Genomic DNA, 17,981 nt, shown 5'->3' on the forward strand with positions numbered 1-17,981 from the left:
ATGCATGAGGCCCTGGGTTCGATTCCTCAGCACCACATAAGCAAAAAGAAAAAAAGCTGGAAGTGGCGCTGTGGCTCAAGTGGTAGAGCGCTAGCCTTGAGCTGAAGAGCTGAGGGACAGAGCCCAGGCCCAGAGTTCAGGCCCCATGACTGGACCCAAAAAAAAAAAAATTTGGAGTCTTTATTAAAAGGCCGGCTACTAAATGGTAGATTCCTGTCTCAAAGACCAGCAGACAGCAAGTATACTTAACACAGTGAGGAAACTAAACCATGAAGGCTGGAGAGGAAAGAAAGAACAAAAAATACCAACTAATCAATTAAGCTCCAATGGAAAGCTGAAGTGGGACTCCATGGTGACTGAAGAAGAGGCAAGAGCCAGGAGATAGGACATGAACACAGAGACATGTGACATGGCATAATGGCGCCTGAAGTGGTCCAGGCTTAAATAGAGTTAGGTCTGAGGGCAGGGTCACAAGAAACTCCCAGTCCCAGGCACTGGACTGACAGGTTTGGTAACCTATCAGCCAAGAGCCTGACCCTGCTTCCAGGGATTCAGGTGGCATACCCATCTCCTGGGTGGTGGGGGCTTCACTTTTGCTTGCCATGAAGACAAGATGCCAGACTCTACCATCCACTATGTGGCCAAGATGGCACTGGCTAGACCCAATCACCCTATTTCAATAACAAGGATCAAAGAGGTGGCAAATTAATGTGTGCTACTTGTATGTCATCATGACCCTCCCATGCCTGGATCCAGAAGTGGCCTCTGAATTCTTCGTAAGAGACCAAGTAGCTAGCAGGCACTTCCCACTAGCAGCTATTTCCTCATATCAACCAGATAAACTGAATGATAAACCTGCCTGAACCCAGCTCTAAACTTTCACCTGCATCTATTGAACACAGGTTCTATGAACACAGACGGAGTTCTGTGGTACTGAACTTGCCAGGACTTGAAGTATTCCCTGGAGATCTTCTGGTGTCTGATGGAGCTGCTGATTACCTGTGTCACCCACTTCTGCTGCTGAATCCAGGTGCTATTCATTCTACCTATGTCTAATATTGGGCACATATTGTCATTAAGGAAAAGAGACTTTCCAAAAGTGGATCAGTTAGACTGAAATTCTCATCAATTTGAATAGGCACAGACATGAATCACCAGAATCATCTACCAGTCTTGTATTATGCAGTCCACTTACAGAGATAGATAAAGCATTTGTCAAATAATTATACCAGGTTCAGGACTTAGGACAGGTCCACCAATAAAAGTGAACATTTCAGATCAAGGCCCTTGGTGGACTAGTAAACAACCTACCTATAGTTATTGTACAGTTTATCCATTACTTCATTCCTGTCTTCAGCCTCAACTGGTGTCTTTGAACTAGGGTGACACTGTAGAATCAGGGATGCTGGTAGCACATGTCTGATAAAGAGAGGCAGTCTTATGGGTATATCTTCAACTGTGAAAGAAGAGTACTTGTGATGAAGGAGGTATGGGGGGGGGGGGGCTTTACTCATAGTTTTGAGGCCAAGCAACTCAAAGCCTTTGAGAACTAAAAAAAAACTAGTAGTTTTTAAACTAGGGCCCATTTTATGGAAGAATCCTTACTTAGAAATCTAGTATATATAATAGATCTAGTTCAAGTTCATTAACTAAATCTAGAAGGGATTCAAAGACTTATCTATGGCATTCTCAGAAGTCGTAGACTCTGGAAAACTACTTTTTAAAAAAACACCAAGCTCTATGGACTGGGAAGGTGGCTCAGTAGTAGAGCGCTTGCCTTGCATACCTGAGGCCCTGGGTTCAATTCCTCAGCACCACATAAGCAAAAAAGAAAAAAGCCAGAAGTGGCGCTGTGGCTCAAGTGGTAGAGCGCTAGCCTTGAGCTGAAGAGCTGAGGGACAGCGCCCAGGCCCAGAGTTCAGGCCCCACGACCAGCCCCCCCCAAAAAAAACAAAAAAAAACACCAAGCTCATTGTTTATTCACCTCTGTCCAAAATGAAACTCATAAAGAAGTGGCATAGTCATGGTGAGAGGTGATTTGAATTAGAGGAATGGAATTAAGGCTCCTGACTCTTGCTCCAAGTTCTTTTTTTAGCTTGCTTCAGCCACACACTAAATGGCAGATGGAGTCCTCTGGATTCAAAACCTAGAATCCACCAGGGAATAAGGATAACATACATTTTTATGGCTCTTCATTTTTGTAGTTCTCTTTTACACTTCCTATCTTAATTGATTACAATGCATTGGAATGAACATCTATTATCTACTATGATACAAGTCAAATGAACAAACCAGAAGGTACAAAATGAGATGCTTAAGGATATGTTCCACATGCAGAAATAAGAGCTAAGTCTAAACTAAAGCCTATGTGTCATAAACTAAGATTATGTGTCATGAACTAAGATTAGTACATAGATTAATATATATATCATGACTCTCACAAATGCTCTATACCCATTAACAACTATAGCAGCAGTTCTTGAAAAGTTGTCAGAAATGCAGATTGTGGGGCCCCACCTCACACTTCCTGGATCAGAAACTCAGGATGGTGTCCAGCAATCCGTGTTTTAACAAACCCTGCAATGAAATTTAAGAGTCCCCAGAGTAAGGAACAAAACCTTGAGTGCTATGTGATGATTCTTCTAAATGTTTTCTAAGTTTCTCTTATAAATTGTATGCCTAGCATCATGGTAGATGCCACACAGTCGAAGATGAACAAATCCCCTACTATAGTTCTCCATTCCCTATTTTATTTTTGGTTGTTGTTTTGTTTTGTAGTACTGGGAATTGGACTCAGATTCCTCTGACTTTGTGCTCTCTAGAGAAGATTCCAATCCTTTTGCTTTTAGCTTGTTTTTCAGATTCAGTCTCATACTTTTGTACTTACTGGACTGGAACCAAGATCCTTCCTCCTATCTCTACCTCCCAAATAACTGTGATAACAGGCAAACATCACCACACTTGTTCCCTCCATGCCCTTTTCTAAGAAGTTTAGAATCCAGATATCATATTCTAGAGTCATGTTCTAAAGCAGTGCCTCTTGAGCTGTGATACTCATATGAGTCTTCTGAGGTATTGTTTAAGTGGAGATTCTGATTCAGCAAAGAAATTTAACACAGATGATGAAAGACTACGTATTCATAATCTTCTGAAAACTTGTAAGATTTTCCCAAGATTCTAAATGTTATCCTCAAAGTTCAAAAAACAAAAGAGAGAAATTTGCCAAAGACTGGGGCCCCAATAATTGCAGTTCAAACTGCATATGATAATTCACCACCAGTCATATGAGGGACAGTAACTCAGAGTTACTGTCCACACTAGGGAAGATTCTACCTACTCTCCTAAGTATAAAGATAGTAATGTAGTCAGAATGGATGAGAGGATTGGGCCTGTCCAAGGCAACAGTAGAAAAAGTCCTCAAGTGAATATTTACAGTGGATGCTCCCCAGAAAGTGACTTCTACTGACTGAAAAATTAAGAAGACATTAGAGTCTCACAGAGACAAATTTAGATGACCTCCATGCTCTGAGGGCTCATAGCATACCACATAAACCTAAGACACAATTCCCAGATTTTTTTTTAAAGTATCTCACTATGCATCCTGAGCTGCTTGAACTCAAGATCCTCCTGCGACAGTTTCCTAGGTGCTAAGATTCTAGTGTGTGCCACCACGCCTGACCCAGAATTTTCTGAATATCATAAACAACATAAAAATCAAAAGGCCAATTCAAAGCAACTCCTAAAGACTAGTGGGATGGTAACCAATAGTAACAACGAGTCCCATAGAAATGGAAGGAATGTTGATGCTCCTATTTAACAGCACCTGGGGATTACTGGGTTGAAGAAAGCTCCAAGTTTCCTGTTTAGGTAAGCTGCTATCATTGAATATGAGGGGATGCTTTATGAAAGTGTCATGTAAAATAAAGGCTAATTCTTTCAGTCAAAAGGTGCTATGATTCTGTATTAAATTAATATTCAATGTCTTTATTGCAATTTGTAGATTTCTTCCCAGGTGTTGGGGAAAAGAAGGCCTAAATAACACCCTGGAACAGCAGCATAATACCACATTAAAGAACAATGGAACATCAACATCTAGGTTGTCACATGGAATCACTCATCTGCAAAAATATAAATATGCATTATGTACATAAGCAAAGAAGATTAAAGTACAGCAGATTGTGTTTGGCTCATTTTCAAAAAGCTGCTTGCAGAAAGGACTGCAATGATCTGTCAGTAGTTGTGTTAATGATACATTTCCCTTTATTTCACCCATTAGAATCCAAGAAACCAAGATGGCCTTTCTCCAAAAGAGGAGTGGTAAGTGCACTGTCTTTTTTTTTTTAATTAAGCTAAGAAAGCAAAATAAATGGCTGAAGAGCCTCTTCTGCTTTGTCTTAACATAAAAGCACATGGTATGTGAAATGTAAATGGTATCACATCCATACTACTGGATATGAAACATGCCAAATAGTGCCATTTTGTGCATCAAAACAGTACTAATTGCAGCTGTTAATGAGTTCTACAAAAAAGAAAGCAATGCAATCTAACAGAGGGATGTTTTTGAGCACTAAACTTATAACTTAATATGGTTTAAAAACAGCTCACTCAATGAAATGAAACCTGCATAAGTCTATGTCCCAGCACCACATATTTGGAAATGTTCAAAAATTAATGAGATATTACAGAAACAGACTCTACAAATACTCTATTCTGGGAAAGTCAGTTGGATCAGTCTAACTGGGTTTTTAATTCATTCTTGGTTCTGTCAATTATTAAAGAGCAATACATCTAAATCAGCAATCCCTAAGTCTTTACTGCCTAGGACAAAGATGGCCTGGGACAAGTTAAGCCTTTCCTACTGTGGATGCAGGGAGGGAGGTTTCATGATCATAACCAGCCCACCTGGCTACTTTATAGACCAAAGGAAAATCCTGTTGCTGGGTCCTCTGATACATTTCTGCTTGCAATACGCATACATGACAGTCTTTCCCAGGAGCAGAGCCTATGGAAAGTCCCTATGCATTTTCTGATAAAAATCGGCTCACATGATCTCTTCAGTCTGTTTGTTACCCATTGCTGAGATCTATGATGGCTTCATAGACATAAACATCTTGAGGGTTTTTTTTAAGCCTAGTGGTTCAATTAAAAGCCCCCTAAGGTTCTAATCACACCTACTTAACATACAGGTCTATGTCTCCCTCGCTCTATGTCTTCTCTTTGCAAAGATGGAAAGTAATCACTGAAGCCTGACAAGATGGTTTCAATGACAAAAGCATAGATAATGTGGAACACTAGGCACTCAAAAACACTCATTCAGCATTGGTCATATTATTGTAGTAGTGTTTTTAATTAACATCTGGAAAACTACTTGTTCTCATAGCCAGGTATATGATTAATGTTTATATTTTTAATTAATAGTTTTATATGGAACTGAGTCTAAATATTATGAGCTACAAATAATAAATTGTTAATTACATGGCAACACCACCATGATTCCTAGGGCTATTGGCTCATCAGTCATTTAGGGACATACTTTCTCTGTTTTTATGAGATAATTAGACAGAACATTCTCTCTTAGCATCTCATATAAACAAGAGGCAGGTCAGGTCACTGGTCAGGTGTGAGATCATAGGAGGAGCCTAGTTTCCCCTGGCTCTCCCAGGTAATCCATCTATAAGAGTTTCCTATTCAGAAGGGAAGGACCTAGCTATGAAAGAAATGTCCTACAAGTAGTTAGAATCAATCCATTACTTCCCCTTAAAGAAGCAGTTTGTTCCACACGTTGGGTGAACTTGTGCCAAGGACTGGGCACATGTAAGGTTCCATGTATATTCAGGTTGGTGCAGTGGTGGCAATACAAAGAAAAAGATCAACCCCTTGCACATGATGGCATTGACTGGAGGCACAGCTCAAGTGACTTTCCTAGAAAGCAAAAGGCCCTGAGTACAAACTCCAGTACAGCCCCAGATGATATAATGTTTGCAAGTAACTTAAATATAGCCCTCTGTAGACCCTACATCATCTTTAGATTAATTATGGTAGCCAATACTATGTTATGCAAATAGTTCATATTCTAAACTTTGGAGAAATATAGGAAAATGAGTTTGCACATGTTCAGCACAGATACAATTCTTTTTTTGGGGGGAGGGGTCCGGTCGTGGGGCCTGAACTCTGGGCCTGGGTGATGTCCCTCAGCTCTTCAGCTCAAGGCTAGCACTCTACCACTTGAGCCACAGCACCACTTCCAGCTTTTTTCTTTTTGCTTATGTGGTGCTGAGGAATCGAACCCAGGGCCTCAAGCATTCAAGGCAAGCGCTCTACCACTGAGCCACCTTCCCAGCCCCAGATACAATTCTTAAAAATATTTTTGATCTGTGGTTGGGTGAAATCATGATGTGGACTTATCAACACAGAAGTAAAACAGAAAAATGGCTTAGGACAATGTTCTCAGCAATGAAGAAAAACAAACTTCTTGAAGGTCCAGTTTTAAAAGGATATAATATCTGGTTTGCTTAAAATCACTATGTCTACCTCCTTCCTTCTTCCTCAGCCTTATTTATTGACTATCTCCTACCTATATAAATGGTATAATCCTTATCAATATCACACACAATATTATACAGCTATAAATTATGATGCACTTTCCCAGTCTATTATAGAATTTCCCTTTTTAGCCAATAGCTTACTGTTATTGATAGTTGGAAAAAAGGAAGGAGAGAGAGAAGGAAGAAAAAATTCTATATTAGACTTGGACAACCCATCAAAACTTATTGGAATTATCATTTATACAGGTAGGAGTTCCCCCCCCTCTTTCTTGCTCTTTCTTTCTCTATATATAATATATACTTTCTTAGTAATATTGTTATACATACACACATATGTAATGTTACCACATTAACAGGCACTGTTTCTGATTACATATATCATTGTGCATATATCTCATAGCTTATGCATATGAACTCTTCAGTTCTTACAACAACTCAATAAGGTAGATGGCATTATTGCTTAAATTCACAAATGGGGAACTGGGTCTAGAGACACTGAACAGTCTGCCTACAATCACAGAGCTTGTAAACAGCGGACCAGGTATGTTTCTAGCTAACCCCAACATCGCATCATCCCTCCAAGTGGGGAGGGGCAGGGAGTAGTCAACATTGGATACTACTTCCTCTTTTCTGACTGTCCTTACTGTCCTCATCCACACAATGCTATCTCTTTCTCAGCTTCTCCAAAATGTACACAGTCAGTTTGACCGTTTAGTCACTCCAATTCTTCATCACCAGAATCTACTGCCCTACAATTTACATGTTAGGTAGTAAATATGAGAACCCACCAAGTCAATCTTGGCTTCTCACTTTTCTTTACCCACTATATCTCCCCAGTACGCTGCAGATTCTTGCCAGCAACAGGTACTAGATAGCACTGTGATTTAAAAGGGTTAATATGACCACTGGGAAACTGTCACCTCCCTTCTCCTGGAAACACTCCCCACCCCGCCAATTTTTTAAATAAAAAATCAAGGTATTTTAAAAACTAAAACGTTCTTGTTGAAGAACAAGATAAGCAGAGCTCCCACTAGATAGAAGCAGTCCCAAGGGAGGGACACCTTCCTCAAATTTTTTTGAGCAGGAACTTGGTCAAGCCCAATGGTAGCCACAGTGAGTACCCTTCAAAGTATGAAGCAGGCACCCACTTCCCCACAATTCTAACACTGCCATTGTCTTAGCTTCTTTCTCTTCCAACTGGCTGGTTTTTTTTAAATTGCCACAACATACAATCACTATGGTTTCAGACATAAACAAAAGGCATATGCCCCCATTGCTGTAGGAGGTCCCCAACTTGCTCCAAGATTTCTTTGCTAGCTAACATGAAGAATCAAGCATCAACAAGAGATTTTGTCTATCAGTGCTACAGCTAGGCCAGAGAAATCCACCATGGCCCCTTATAACAATTTTGAAGCTGTTATAGGGTCTCTTATCCAGCTCACAGGATCCCCTTCCCACAATAGCTGTCAGATGGGTCTTTTGTTCTTAGCATAATGCTAAGTCACTTGCCAACAGAATGAGGCAACTGAATGCTGAAAAATTACTGGTGATAAATATTCCACTGAAATGCAGCCAAGCTGATGTTAGAAAGTCTACCCTTTTATTTGATAGCTTCGTCCTGGTTTGGTTGGTAATATGAACTCTTCAAGTGGGCAGCATTCTCTGTTGCAACAGAATACTGAATGAACCAAAAATAATGTTCACAATATATTGTTTAAAAAGAATTATAAACCGGATTCCATGGCTTAAGCCTGTCATCCCTGTCACTTGGGAGATGGGGATCAGGGATTTGCTGTTTCAGGCCAGCCCAGGCATAAAAGTTTGTGAGACTCCATCTCAGCCAATGGCTGAGCATGGTGGCACATAGACCTTATCCCAGCTACAGAGTAAACACAATGGCAAATACAAGGGGAAGCAGAAATTAGGAAGATCATAGCCTAGGATGGCCAGGACATAAAGCAAGACCTGCACTCAAAAATAACCAAGGCAAAAGTAGATGGAGGTAGGGATAAAATGGTAAAATGTTTACCTATCAAGCTTAAGACATTTAAAACTCCTCAGTCTTGCCAAAGAGGGAAGGGTCAGGGGAGGAAGGAGGAGGAGAAGGAGGAGGAGAAGGAAGAAGAGGAGGAAGAGGAGGAGAAGGAGGAAGAAGAGGAGAAAAGAAACTTAAAACAGATGTGTAAATAAACACAACTTAAAAAGATTATGAATAGGACTAGAATGTGTTTGATGGTTATCTGAAAGTGAGGATTATGAATGGCTTTAATTTTGTTATTGTTTTTCTTTGTTTCTCAGGTTTTCTACAGTGCCTTTGAAGTCTTATTTTTTTTCCACTCCTGGGGTTTGAACTCTGGGCCTGAGCACTGTCCCTGAGCTTTTGTGCCCCAAGGCTAGTACTCTACTTTGAGCCACAACTCCATTTCTGGCTTCTTGTGGTTAATTGGAGATAAAGTCTCAGGGACTTTCCTGCCTGAACTGGCTTCAAAATGCAATCTTCAGATCTTAGCCTCCTAAGTAGCGAGGATTACAGGCATGAGCCACCAGCATCCAGCTTTTTGTAATCAGATTTTTTAAACAAATGTTATTTAGAAGAGATACTATAATACCAAAATTAAGTGGGTAGTCTCATTTTAAGAAAACTAGAGTTTTTCATGTTATTTGTTATTCTTTGGTAGAGAATCATAGTGTTGGACAAGCCTACTTAACACTATCAGCTTTATTTAGACATCTGCTATATGAGGGGTCAAACTATTACAGCCATGGTGCTTTCTCATGCTGATGGCCTGTGTAAAAGTCTGAACTCAGAAGAATATATGTTACTCCACAGGGTGGACACTAGACTTAAGAGTCCATGTATTTGTTGTATGACCACTTTTTTTTTCTATTAGTGGAATGAAAGGTTTAAACTAGACAATCTCTTAAGCCTCCAGCTCTGTCATTCTGTGACTTGGCAGGTCATAATATAACTTAAAATGGCCTTGGAGCTGTTTGTGGTTTAAAATGCTGGATCTGTTTGTGGTTTGGAGATGCAGAGGCTACTAAAACCATGTCACTAAGGAATTCATGTTTGAAAATACTATATTCTTGCCATCTTTAAGCAGAACAAAGATAAACACAAACACATGTCCAATCTGGAAAGCTGCCTTTCCTCTGTGCGGATTACAGACTTCAGGGGCTACGAGTTCTACAGTCTTAAGGTTTGTCTTGAATTGTTTGTTATGTGGACTAGCTTTCCATTTTCTTCTTCTATTTTCTTATCGTTGTTTTAAGTTATCAGATTATTGCCTTGTTCATAATAACCTAACAGCCAGGTTCAGGGAATGATCTCAGGCCTGGGGGAAACACTGAACCTGAACCTAAGGGGAAGTTACTTTATCTGAAACAGGTAATGGATGAGAGCACTGTGCAGGCCACAAAGCCCTTTAGAAATGTTACTACAGTCAACTACCATATATATCATGTTGAAATCCCTTTATAAATTAATAGACAGTAAATTTAAAAATCACAATTAGAAAATATTTCATTTCTGTCAATAATGGACCATATTTATGGTCTCATAAGATAAGCTGGCCTAGTGATACCTCAGCCATCTTAGTTTGCCTATCACATGATGTTCTCACAACCACCAAATTGGCTAAAGGAGGACTTTTCAGAACAAATAACTACAGTTGTTACTAGCATTCACCTCTGTGTCTTCCTTCATTTGAGAAATATGTTGCTTGTAGACACTTTTTAACAGTCTTTTAGAGCTCAAAAACAGTTATAATCATGATCTACAAGCTTTTGCCAGTGGAACTTAGAATCAAGACTACCCTGTTCTAGATTTGATTCTTTGAGGCTTAAAACAAGCTGGAAATGATTCATTAAATTCTCAAGCATAATTCCAAACAACATCAATTTGAATTTGTTTTTTTTGTGCTAAATCTACATGCTTCATACTGAGGAACTGGTGTCCCTGAGCCTCAAGGAAAAGCTGTGGTTTGGGGTAGTTCCAAGAGCTATCAATGGGGACACAGCATCTGCATAAGGATTCCTGACACAGTGTGGATGAAGGAAACTGAGGACAGGTCAACTCAATGAGGTAGAAATGTTTTACTCTCCCTTTGTCTCCCCATGTATAGGATAAAACCTGGAGTGAAGTCATGGAAACACATAAAAAACTCCCTGATGATCAATTCGATTTGACAAAGCAGCAAGAGGCCATATGGGAACTTTTCACAAGTGAATGCACTTATTTCTTGGACCATTTGCTAGTTCTTAAAATGGTAATGCTGGCTTTAATTTTTATAGTATCTGGGAAATATTAATTTGGTTCTTTAAGGATTTGAGTTTGTGCTTTAAAAAAGGAAAATTTTCCCTTTCTGAAGATCTTGAAGAAAGTTTTACTTATTGCTTATTTGTGGTCAGCTATTAGTGGCTATCTTTTCAATCTTTTCTTAAATGTAGTCTCTAAGGATCAGATGAAATCTCCTAGTACACTGTCCCAGCTTCCTACTGGCCATGTACATCTCTTCTGCTTCCTTGTCACCAGCATTCACTTACTCCTATGTGAGAAAGTTCTCTACCACCCTCAAAGCAGCCCAGCCCAGCTTTAGTGGGTTTCCTCTTCTGGAGTTTTTGCTCCCTCAGAAATAATGCCAGGTCAAAGTATTCACCAACTGCACAGTCACAGGTGCAGATTTCTGGGGCTATATCCACATAAAACACAACATAGTTAGATTATATGGTATATTCGTGATTAACCTTATGATGATTGTACAGTGCTACAACTCTGTTCTGGAGAAGATTCAAGAATACAGTTAGTTCATTATAGAAGAACCACAGAGGAAAGGAGGGAATGGAGACCACAGAGAAGACTGATCGATGTGTTTCTCAACACTACCTCTGCCCATAACATTTTTGAATTCTAGTCTTCATATCTAGAGAGCACTGCTTTGGGAAAACTGAGTTCAATCAGTGAATCTCTTACTTCAATGTGACTTCTCTATTTTCTTTTTTAAATAAGTTTTTTATTGTGAAAATACTGCATGGAAGGGTTACAGTTACATGAGCAAGGTAATGAGTACATTTCTTATCCAGCATTGTTGCCTCCTCCTCTGTTTTTCCCCTACCATCCTGTCCTTCTCTATTTACTAAGCCAGGCTTTTGCAAACATTTTCCGTAAAGGCCTATATCTTAAGTCTACTTTGGGTTGCTGTAATTTGTAAATAAAGTACTTATTTGACTCATGGAGGCAGAAATGGCAGGGTTGTATCTGGTGGATGCCTTTTTGCAGCATTAAAACATGGAAGAAACTATCATATAGTGAGAGAAACCACAAAGAGAACAAAAGTAAGGTCCCCTCACCTTTATAACAAGCCCACTTTTGAGGTGACAAAGTTGCTCCAACATAACTAGTTCTAACTCCTCATTCATAAGGGTAGAAGTCCTTATGGCCTAATAAGCTTTTCCAACACTAAAGCACTGCGGATTAAGTTTCCAACCTATGGATTGAGGAGAAAACAAATCATAGAAATTCAGACAGTAAATATTTTAAGCTTTCAGACCATACGGTCTTCATTGCAACTTCTCAATTTGCCACTGCAGTATAAAAACAGGTACAGATAATATGTAGAGGGATGTACATGAAAGCATCACTGTAAAACATGATTTACAAAACAGGTGGCTGCAATGAGTTACAGCCTACAGACTGTAGTCTGACAATCTCTGAACTAGGCTATAAAAAGAGCATGGCAATGTCCTATCATATTCAATTATTGTATATCAAATTCATTTTGTTTGAACTCTATTAAGTGCTATCCAAGTATAAGTTGTTTTTTTATAAGATTTATTGTCAGTCACCACACTAAGTCCCTTCTTAGCAAAGTTTTAACCACAAGACACTCTGAAAAAACTGAAATTTAGAGTATGGATTTCAGGATGTTTAGGAGAGCAAGTAACAGAAAAGTAGATTAACTACCACAGTAGTAAACCGGCCATGTGATGATAAAGTCACAGGAAGGAGAATTTGAAGTTTGTTTGATCAAAGGGCTCAAAAACAAGGACAAAATTTATTTTCCTCTCTCATACCTGCCTTCCCAGGCATTAGCTGCAGCCTATGACTAGTTTCTCTTATAATCACAAAATAGCTAGTCTTTGAGCAGGAAAGGAGGGAGAAAGGAAGAGAGAGGTGGGGTGGACACTTTTTCCTCTGCATTCTAAACAAATCTTGAGATTCATCTTGTTCAACAGCTTCATTCACATGCCCACCCCTGAACTAACAATTTTAACTAGATAAGGAATAAATACTAACTGGCTTAAGCCCATCAAGGCCACTGATGGAAGCCAGGTCAGTAGGCCACAAGTCACATGGGCAGCCTGGGGAGGAGAGAATAAGGTGAAAAACAGGATTCTATCACGGAGGACAGCACTAGAGCAGGAAGGTCACCTGCAAAGCAATAATGATTCACCCAATTAAGTATACCTGGTCCTAAGGCTCAGAAACTTCCATCCCACTACCTAAGCTTTTCAAACTAACAATTTCTGTTTAAGAAAAGGCTAATTTGAAATTATTTTTAAATTCCCCCAGTGTATTTAAGTAATTTGTAACTCAAATAATAAGATAAATATGCTGGAGAACCCAATATATTTTTAATCTCAAATATTTCAGAGAAACCATGAATTATAAAAACAACAACGAAAAACTAGTTCCTTCTAACCTGTCCCAATTGAGCTATCATTATGGATTCTTGGGTTTTGTTTTGTTATGGATTTGGTTGCTTGTTTTGCCAACTGTTTCAAAGGTTGGAATTGACATATTTTTAGACTACCAATACCAATCTGGATTTAGGAAGCTCTGGGTTAATGGTTCTCCACATTTGGCCTTTAGATCAGCTTCATCTGAATCATTAGGGAACTGGTTAGCAGCACATCCTCAGACCCCATGCCAGATCTACAGAATCAGAATCTCTGGGTTGGAGACTAGCAAGCTCTGGTTTAACAAGGTCTCTGGATAATTTGATGCTTGTTCAAGAACCACTCTCTGCACTGGTTACATAACTCAGGTATGGCACCTGAGGAAGATTAGTCATCTGAAGCCTCATCTTTTCACATTTAAAATTCTTAAAATTGTCCTTTTAAATGCTAATGTAAGTCAAGTATTCCTCTGCCAATTAATTATTCTCTGCAGTTTATAGAATAAGGAGCAGATGAATTGTTTGTTCTTTCTTGACTCATTGTTGCTCCCCTTTTGTGTAAAAGCATCAACTTAAGAAATAATAACTCAAGACTTGCTTAGCCTCTTCATTAATAATTAACACATTTATCCAAATTGACTCACATTACTACTTACTAGTCATTAATTGACTCATTCTCTATTTTCAATTCCTTAGACATTACAGACATTTGAGTTTTTATAAAGGAAGGAATAAATGAGAACATATCATGAGCTATGAATTTAGTGCTGTCAGCAAGAAGAGAAACTTTGGGATTTCTTGGGCAATGTGAAGCACAGAAAGTCCATTTGGACAGATTGTATTCAACAGGAACATTGTAAGGACTCACTTCAGAAACAATTTTATATGGAAGGGCACATCTCCAATATATTCTATCAAACTTAAATGCCATGATTTGTATTAAAATCCTTAAATGTTGGGAATACTTATTTCTACAGTCTATAGTAATATCAATAAGTATATATGATATTCTTCAAAATTTAAAACACAAAATAATGTGCACTTATTTTTTAAAGATCTTTATGAGTACACTAAAGTATCTGCAAATTCATGAATATCTCCTGGATGTGGATTTGTGGAGACTTTTTGCAAACCTGGAAGAGTTAACTCAGGTAAGCCAAAGTAGCAAGATACCAGCAATCATGTATTAAAATTCACCAAAAGATCATGAAATTTCATGCTTGGTGCTTATCTACAACTTATATTCCATATTAAAATATGTAATGTAATTTATTTTACATTCTATCTCCAAATCTGGTCAGGAATTCAGTTTCATAAAAAGGACTTCTAAAACATATCCACTGTCTTCTTACCAACAGTCTTCATTTTTTATTTTCTATAACTGTTTGAGAAAGTAGACATAATCCAAATATCTGCGTCATTTTTATAAATTGCTAATTTCAAATGAAGGCCATTTTCTCATGTATAATGAGAATGAATACTATCTTTCTTCTCATAGGAGGGAAAGACAGCAATAAAAATTTATTCATCTGAGATTGGGATACAGTTTGCAGTTTGGTAGTAAGCATTGCCTAGCATGAGCAAAGTTCTGGGTTAGATCTTCAGCTCCGTGTCTGTCTGTCTATCTATCTGTCTGTCTGTCTCTCTCTCTCTTTATATATGTGTATATATATATATATGCTTAATAGTTTTTTAAAAACACACACATGATACACATATATAGAAGTGTTAAAGAAATAAATCTTTAAATTTTGGTAAAATAGAAAACATCTGAAAGAATGACAATTAAGATTCATCTTTTTTTTTGCGGGGTAGGTTGGTTTTTTGGTTTTTGTTTTTGTCAGTGGTGGGGCTTGAACTCTGGGCCTGGGCGCTGTCCCTCAGCTCTTCAGCTCAAGGCGAGCGCTCCACCACTTGAGCCATATTGCCACTTCCCGTTTTCTGGTGGTTAATTGAAGATAAGTCTCATGCGCTTTCCTGCTGGGGCTGGCTTTGAATCGTAATCCTCACATCTCAGTCTCCTGAGTAGCTAGGATTACAGGTGTGAGCCATAGGTGCCCAGCTTCATCATGTTTTTATGTCTAAGTTTTTGTGGCATTTTAAGACAAAGTTTTGTTATCTAAAACAGTCTAGCCTTGAACTCCAGATCTTCTTGTTTCAGTCCTCCAGGTACTTGGACTACAGACAGATGCCACCATAACCAGTTTCATCATATGCCACCATAACCAGTTTCATCATACTTTGATTCCCTACCCTGAATTTGTACCTACTCTTGTTTTATTTCTCTCTGGCCCTAGACAAGCCTTGGTTTTGTGAACAGTCTTTTGAGTATCATCAAGGACTATGTAGATGCTTCTGAGACTTCACGATTGGTGGATTTCATTCCTGTGCTCACAAAGGTAAAACCCTTCTGGAAGATCTCATCTTCATGAAATGAATGCAGCCATCTCCCAGGACAGTTGTTCATAGCTACTTAATTTCTTTGCTGTTCCTGGAAAATTTCTGCCATCACCTCCCCAGAAAGGAGCCTTCTCTTTCCTTACCAATGAATGGTAAGAGATGGCATACAAATTTTGTTTACCTCCCGCATGTCTCCTGTTGATTTATTAATACAAAAAATCTGCATGCACAGAAAAGCCATTTCCAAATCTGTTCTTAAAGCAATATCTGTGGCGAAAGTTTAGTATTCACTAATTACATGGTTCAATTGTTCTTTTAACAAAAATGTCCATCTCTCACAAAAAAATAAATACACTTTCAGATCCATCACACCCTTGATAATATCTCATGCATCATGAGGAGAAATGAGGAAAATCCACAGTCCTGGCTTGATCAGAGTTACTTATTTCTTTTGTAGATAGATGGACCTCCCGCTCATTTTTACTCTGACCTTTAATCCAATCTCTATCAAGTCTCACTCAGCAAGATTTTAATTCATGCTCCATTAAAAATAGATATTGAGGGGCTGGGAAAGTGGCTCAGTGGTAGAGCGCTTGCCTTGCATGCATGAGGCCCTGGGTTCGATTCCTTAGCACCACATAAGCAAAAAGAAAAAAGCCGGAAGGCACTGTGGCTCGAGTGGTAGAGCGCTAGCCTTGAGCTGAAGAGCTGAGGAACAGCACCCAGGCCCAGAGTTCAGGCCCCACGACAGGACCCCCCCCCACCAAAAAAAATAGATATTGAGATTTATTTAACACTTACTGAGTATAATGTGTGAAGTATATCCTGCACCCAACATACAACATTATACAAATCCCTACACTTGAGGAATCTCCATTGTAGTGGAGGAGAAAGTCATCTAATAATGCGACTGATGATTATCTGCTGAAAAAGAGAATGTAGATATTTTGAGATTCCAACAAAGATAACCTTCTAAGTTGGGGTGGGAGTTTGAATCATTACTGAGGTAAATGGTTCATGGAGAAATGGTGCTAAAAGTTGGGTATGAAAGAGTTTTACTATATCAGAAAGATTTAAATGTAAAAAGCTCAGAAAATATAAAAAAATATATAACATTGGGAAATTAACTAGAAAAATCTCCATACTTCCATGGAAGTCAAAACTGTTTTGACTTTTTTTTTGTAGTCCGGAGAAATAGCAACTCTCTACCAAAATGCATGGCCTTCTAAAGAACAGGATATTAGTAGATTCTTTACTAAGGGTCTAGAATATAACTTGCATATGAATCCTCTGTACTTTGTTTCAGGCTTGCAAAGATGGTTTATAAAGTTTTCCAACATATAAAAGGTTCTATACCAGTCAGGTTAGATTCAATTGTGCCACAGTAACTAGTAACCCTCAGATCTCTGCAGCTGGTTTGTATCCACTTGTGCTCAGTGTTCCATCTGTCTCTGTTCCAACTTTAGTATACATGTTGGTGGAGCAGTCACCACTTGGAACATCACAGACTGCTATAGCAAAAATGAGCATTTGTTGCCAAGTACTGGCTATTTAGTTTTCTGCCTAAAGCAAACTTGGCTCATCTGATCACATTTCATTAGCCATAGCAAATCATTATGTACCACCAGAGAAGCATGTACATGCAACTAGATGAAGAGTAAATAGTCTATCAGTTTCTCACAAGATGCTGCAAGATTAGGACACCTTGGAGTCAAACACCAACCATCTGAGGAAGTCACTAAGAAGGAAACTGAGGCTTGGCTAGGTAGATAAGTACTAGAACTGGATTTCTAATCCTAATCACTAATAACTCATGCTATTGGCCTCCTCCTTGAGTGGTTTCTCAGGCACACAGTACCTGAGAGAAGATGTTCCCTCCAAGTCCTCTTCTCAGCTCAGCCATCAACACACATCCTCCAAAATAAACTCTCAAAATATTCTTCCAAATTACTTTTGTCTATACCTAACACTGCTTTCCATTAGTATTTCATCCTCTAAAGTCTGTGAAAAAAATTATAGATTTTCATTGTCTCTGGCTTTATTGCTGTCACTTCTCTGTGTGTGGTATGTGTGTGTGTGAGAGAGAATGTGTATATATTGTTTTATTTTTACTGGGTCTGCTTCCTCTACTCACTATATATCTATTCTACTATGGTAGTTCAAACATTTCCTGCAAGTGTCTTCTTTGCTGATCTACCCCATTTTGGTAATATTGGAAATTCCTTAATAGGGCTCATGGAGTGTTCTATTAATCACTAAACCTATCAACAGACACATAGGCTTAACAACCTGATAGATATTATGGAATCCTAAAGAAAGTATCTGCCTGTAATGAATCAGAAATATTGCTGAAGAGAGA

At 38.7% G+C, this 17,981-nt stretch overlaps 1 protein-coding gene across 4 annotated transcripts in view; it reads left to right on the forward strand.

Annotated features, from left to right (window-relative positions):
* The window catches only part of Plekhg7 (pleckstrin homology and RhoGEF domain containing G7), a 49,820-nt gene that overhangs the window by 14,164 nt on the left and 17,675 nt on the right, over window positions 1–17,981 (forward strand). For 3 of the 4 annotated variants that reach the window (XM_042693031.1, XM_042693033.1, XM_042693034.1), the window contains 6 exons: window positions 903–1,030; window positions 4,277–4,317; window positions 9,647–9,745; window positions 10,670–10,813; window positions 14,278–14,373; window positions 15,520–15,621. In XM_042693031.1, the coding sequence (XP_042548965.1) occupies window positions 903–1,030; window positions 4,277–4,317; window positions 9,647–9,745; window positions 10,670–10,813; window positions 14,278–14,373; window positions 15,520–15,621 (610 nt within the window). The remainder of the gene's footprint in view (window positions 1–902; window positions 1,031–4,276; window positions 4,318–9,646; window positions 9,746–10,669; window positions 10,814–14,277; window positions 14,374–15,519; window positions 15,622–17,981) is intronic. The other variant, XM_042693032.1, reaches the window with a different exon arrangement.

This window comes from Dipodomys spectabilis, unplaced genomic scaffold (genome assembly GCF_019054845.1).
Source record: "Dipodomys spectabilis isolate Male_0828 unplaced genomic scaffold, ASM1905484v1 ptg000163l, whole genome shotgun sequence".
NCBI lineage: Eukaryota > Metazoa > Chordata > Mammalia > Rodentia > Heteromyidae > Dipodomys > Dipodomys spectabilis.